Below are 5,627 nucleotides of genomic sequence, written 5' to 3' on the forward strand. Positions count from 1 at the left end.
ATACCGTTTGATTCGAGATGTTTTTCTACGTTCATAACCCATGTTAAGTAGTTGTTCTCACTTGTTCTAAATGAGCAAATTTAAGCCTTTTCAAATTCGACATTTTCTATTATCAAAAAGATGAATAACATAAATCATAATCATAATCAACTTCTATTCATAGACAAATAATAAAATGAAATTAGAATCATTTTAAATTCATAAGTAGTAAACAACAGAATAATGGTATGATTACAAATAATAAAACCACAAGGGCAGGATAGAATATAGGTTCACCCGGTGGTATATTAGCAACAATGATGATAGTTAATATGACCAATACAATAGGAAAAATCATCCTTGTGTGAATCATTTTTACAAAAACTTTTTGAGAGTAGTAATCTGAAAAATGAAGATTGATTTGTGAAAATGTGAAAACGGAGATGTTTATTTTATATTTGAAAAATATAGTTGTTGTAACGTCGTCAGTTGACGTTAACAACCGTTATGTATATATGACCGTTGTAACGTCGTTAGTTGACGTTAACGAATAAAGTCACTATATCAAAACGCGTATGAGTAATATAAAGGACAAGATTTTTTTTTATTTTAACTTTTAAGATTTACTTTTAATAAAAATACAAACTACTTTTTCTTATTTTAACTTTTAAGATTTACTTTTAATAAAAATACAAACTACTTTTCTTATTTTAACTTTTAAGATTTACTTTTAATAAAAATACAAACTACTTTTCTTATTTTAACTTTTAAGATTTACTTTTAATAAAAATACAAACTACTTTTTCTTATTTTAACTTTTAAGATTTACTTTTAATAAAAATACAAACTATTTTTTCTTATTTTAACTTTTAAGATTTACTTTTAAGAATAAACATTAGTATGCATGAAATAAATAATGATTAATTGCATAAGTAATCATAAATGTTAGATAACATATAAAGACCCCATCGTATTCGTATTGATCGGAATTAATCTCGACCCATGGTACCGTGTTGTCAAATGACGTGTTGCGTACATAAAGTACCGTGTTGTCAAATGACGTGTTGCGTACAATCATGAGGTCTTGATTAGTGACGTGTGCTTGCTTAGATAAACCTTGATTATACGGAGCACTTCGTGCTGATAACGTGTTATAATTTAGTAGGCTTATAACTACCTTTAGTGGCCTAGTTCTTGACTGTAGACTACTAATAAGTATATAGAGAGAATATGAGAGAATATGAGAGAATATATTTTAGTGTGTGTTTTATAAACTCATAACACACATATTTATACTCAAAAAATCTACTATACAATATCTATAATAATAATAAAATTAACATCCAATTTAACTTTTATAACACTATTAATCTTTAATTCCTTAATTAGTACCATTATGTAGCTTTTATATATATATATATATATATGTATATATATATATATATATATATATATATCTTTCTTTCTCTACAATTTACAAACCGTGAAAATTAAATCCGACATGTCACTCTACCCTACATTTCAGAAGTTTTACTACACGTGGATTTTTTTTAATTTTTACTTCTTATTTCTTTTACTCCTCATGAAATTACACCTGGACCATTTACGCTCCTCTCTTATTTCTCTATCTCTCTTCAAACTTGAACACCCTAAAGCTTTCTTCATCGACGATATTACCTTCATGCCGCCTTATTATGCGAAGCCGCCACCACCAATTAATCCGTAACGTTTTTCTCTACATAACCGTACAAATTTTATAAACCAACGTCAGATTCTTCGAAAGCGAGGTATTAGGGTTTCACATAACGATTCTTCGTTCAATTATGATTTCAGATGGATTGTTTAATCGATACTTCGTAATAACGAATCGTACAGGTAATTTAAACGTTTTCCGTTTGATATAACCGGATTTCCCTTCAATAATTAATCTGTTACCATTGCGATTTAGGTTTTTCAAATCGAATTGAAGCCACCGTCATATGTCTACTATATTCTTCTTCATGTTGTTGTCAATCTCCATCTAGTATGTAATTTGTTTGTTAATTTATTGAATATTCCGTAAAATTGATCTAGGGTTTAATTTTGTTAATATTCCGTTTTGATTAGTCAGGGGTTAAAAAAAATTGATTTAGGGTTTTAAAGACTGTAATTGATTTAGGGTATCAGTTTATATGTAAATTTGATACACACGTATAATTAATTTTGCACCAATGTGAATGTTGTGTTACACTAAAACTACATGACAATCCTTTTTATTATTATTAAATTACAGTTAATTTATATATAATTATTGTTGTTGACTTTAGGTATCATGGGACATGGCCGCTGAAATCTGTCTTTCTCATCTTCCAACATTGCTTGAGGATCTTAATGAAGAATTCCAGGTTTGTGATTCACATGATCAATTTGGTTTTGTTTGAATTTTCCCAAAACTTTTGTATGATTTTCAATTTGTGATTCACATAATCAAATTGGTTTTGTTTGAATTTTCCCGAAACTTTTGTTTCATCGGGTAGGTTTATCATCTACATGTAACATGCATCTTATCATCAGTATATCATATATATCATACCGAATTATCTTATAATGAAAAGTTATTATTTTGTTGCAGGCCTTATCAGTTGGGCTAATGTGAAAAAAGCTGTTAATTTTAATGAAATTACTAATGATTAGCAAATCTTTTTTCTGTTAAAGAGATTAGTGAGTTGTCTAATGTGAAAAACTTGCTATTTGTTCCCGAGTGCTTCAAGTAATGATGATCTTTTGTATTATGATTCAAACAGTGTTATAATATGTGCGTTTGGGGGCGCTATAACAACTACTGCTCGAATTTGGCTAGGATAGGATGTTTCTTATCGATTCCAATGCTAATCAAAGCAAAGCTTATCAGATTCTTCTTAAGGCTCATGAGGCTGCCATTGGTGCGTTGACACCTGGAAATAAAGCGAGGTCTGTTTATAAGGCTGTACTTGCAGTTATTGAGAAAGAAGCACCCGAGTTGACTGCAAGTTTGATGAAATCGGCTGGGACTGAAATCGGTCTTGAGTTTCGCGAGTCCGGTTTGACTCATTATTAGAAAACCTATAGAATATTGAAACCGGGGATGGTGTATAATGTTTCAATCGGGTTTCAAAACTTGCAGACTAAGAGTAGTAAACCAAGGAGTCAAACTTATGCATTATTGCTTGCTCATACTGTGATTATTACTGATGATGGTCATGAAGTGTTGACTGGTTTAAGTTCAAAAGCGTTTAAAGATTTTGAAAAATTCAAGCTCTGTTTGATATTTTTTTTTATTATATATCATTATTTATCATTTCTATTTATTATACATCACCGCATCGCTTTATATTGTTATACTTAGTCAATTTATATTTACTCAAGGTGGTGGTCTTATATGAAGGTGATTTGAGTTAATTCGAAGCCCGAAGAGTAGATGACGATTTATTGTCTATCGGTGTAAAACGAGTGGTTCGTAAAGACGAAGACGGATAAATAAGGTAGAAATTTAACACTTAAAATGTGTGTTTGTGATTTGTTTTTTTCCTTACATATGCGAATGTCTCTTTAGATATTAACTTGGGAATTTTGTGCACAACGCCATGAAGAGCTTCTTCCCCGTAGGTTGGTTGCACCTCAGGTACAGAATTATTATTCTTCACCAAGAACATAAATAGATGTTGATTAATGTGTGGGTAATGGGTAAGGAGGCAATATGGGTTGGGTTGATGTGAAACACCTACTGTCAAACTTATTTTCAATAGATGCTTTTTAATAGATAGTTATTGTGTCGAATATGGCACATTTTATAAAAAGTAATATTTTATTGAATGATATGACTTGTAGGGATGATAAGAATTCAGATGTAATTCTTATTTCTTTAAATTAACCGGGCCAAAACTTCCATCACTAAACACAATGATTGAATCTTTAAAACAATTTTGTCATGTTTTGATGCTTTGCAGGTTAATCAGTTGTTACAAGTGGCACAAAAATGTCAAGCCACTATAACTAAAAGTGGTTCTGATGGGGTTTCCCAACAAGATTTGCAGACAAATAGCAATATGTGAGTTTTAATCATCGTTGCCTTTCTGATTAACATTGCTAAAATCTTGACATATGCCTACAATTAATCGTAGGGTTGTGACCGCTGGCCGGCAGCTTGCGAGGAGCTTAGAGTTACAATCTTTGAATGATTTGGGATTTTCTAAAAGATATGTTAGGTCCTTACAGGTATTATTTTTAATTGTTTCACAATCTTATGTATGGCCAGTTTTTAGTATGTTTTCGTATCCTTAGTATCTGCAATCTGGGTTTGCTAGATATCTGAAGTCGTCAATAGCATGAAAGACTTGATGGATTTCTGCCGAGACACTAAAGCTGGCCCTATAGGTAAGACCACAAATGCAATGCCTAACTAGACTTTGGCTCACTTTCAATTCAACCCATTTGGCCCGTTTTAGTCTGTTATGCTCTTGGATAGTTTTTGTGCTTTGACCCATTCGAGATGAGGATCAAAATTTTCACTATTAGATGAACAGTTCGTCTCTCAAATTATGACATTTTCTTTCTACAGAAGGCTTAAAAGATTTTCTTCGGCAAACAAGACCTGCAAATAATTCATTGAACAACAACAATGATAACAATAATCAAATGTGTAACCGAAGTGGTTCAACGCAGGCTGCTGCACTTGCACTTTCAAACTACCAGAGCATATTGATGAGACAAAGTTCCATGAATTTAAATTCCCAACAAGAAGCTTCATCTTCTTATAATAACACCAATCCAAACGGATACTAATTTCAAGGTTCCTCCAATACGGCAGTTGGCGGTGGCGGCGGCGGTTTCCCACAACGGCCTATTTTTCATGTTCAACAACACCACCAGCTCTCACAGCGGCAATCAGGCCATGCAACAACACATGATTCGACAAATGGTTCAAGACATGAGTAATGGTGGTGGTGGCAGACCAAAGCCTTCGGTTTTAGGCTTTATGCAAGAATCGTGCAGTCACATTCTATGAATTGTGTATTGTATTATGTATCTGTTTTCAATCTCTATTTGATTGCTTGTCCATTTATGATAAGAATTATAAGCAATCACTTAAGAACATGGTGTTAGCTGTTTTCCATTTTTTAATTTAAGTCTTGCCTTTTTGACTTATGGTTTATTTTGTTACCTATGCTATATTAATGAATATAGTAGTACTACATGTCTATATTGTTATTTATCTCCCGGTCATATAACATGAATTTCGTTTACCGAGTGGATGCATTTCATTCTTAATACGTCATTTGGTTATTCTCTTACGCTTTTATTGAGAAGATTTATTGTACTTTGTACTTTGATATAAACTCTATGTTTTGTGTTCTTATAATTGATTAGTTACTTATTCTTTACATTTCCGTGCAAAAAAATACTACTCCGTATCAATAATGAGGGTTTCGTCACCGTAATTGTATCATACATCTAATTTGTATCAATAATAACATATTGAATACTATTTCATCGGCAAGAATACTTGTGATACTCTCTTTATTATATCTCTTTATTATATCGTTTATTGATACAACATATACGTTTTCAGTTTGTTTGATTAAGACTTGTCGTGCAACGCACGGGCTCTTAAAGGCTAGTGTGTGTATATA

At 31.8% G+C, this 5,627-nt stretch overlaps 1 protein-coding gene across 9 annotated transcripts; it reads left to right on the top strand.

The window, feature by feature from the left end:
- Positions 1-1,567: 1,567 nt before the first annotated feature.
- Positions 1,568-4,867, top strand: LOC139866546 (probable transcriptional regulator SLK2). 9 transcript variants are annotated; one of them, XM_071854803.1, is made up of 9 exons: positions 1,568-1,854; positions 1,928-2,002; positions 2,286-2,363; positions 2,591-3,479; positions 3,551-3,619; positions 3,945-4,045; positions 4,119-4,212; positions 4,302-4,371; positions 4,556-4,867. In XM_071854803.1, coding segments are annotated over exons 6-9 (390 nt in total). In that variant the 5' UTR covers positions 1,568-1,854; positions 1,928-2,002; positions 2,286-2,363; positions 2,591-3,479; positions 3,551-3,619; positions 3,945-4,043; the 3' UTR covers positions 4,780-4,867. The 9 variants fall into 9 exon arrangements, 8 of the variants coding, with proteins under 8 accessions (XP_071710904.1, XP_071710905.1, XP_071710907.1 ...); XM_071854804.1 differs by having other exon boundaries at positions 2,763-3,479; XM_071854806.1 differs by lacking the exon at positions 1,928-2,002 and having other exon boundaries at positions 2,763-2,928; positions 3,383-3,479.
- Positions 4,868-5,627: the final 760 nt, after the last annotated feature.

The sequence above is a fragment of the Rutidosis leptorrhynchoides genome, chromosome 9 (assembly GCF_046630445.1).
Source record: "Rutidosis leptorrhynchoides isolate AG116_Rl617_1_P2 chromosome 9, CSIRO_AGI_Rlap_v1, whole genome shotgun sequence".
NCBI lineage: Eukaryota > Viridiplantae > Streptophyta > Magnoliopsida > Asterales > Asteraceae > Rutidosis > Rutidosis leptorrhynchoides.

Bases quoted from the DNA above. Each gene is read 5' to 3' on its own strand.
- LOC139866546 (XM_071854803.1), top strand. The intron at 4,213-4,301 runs GTATTATTTTTA...TGGGTTTGCTAG, and splicing joins GATATGTTAGGTCCTTACAG to ATATCTGAAGTCGTCAATAG. The intron at 4,372-4,555 runs GTAAGACCACAA...TTCTTTCTACAG, and splicing joins CACTAAAGCTGGCCCTATAG to AAGGCTTAAAAGATTTTCTT.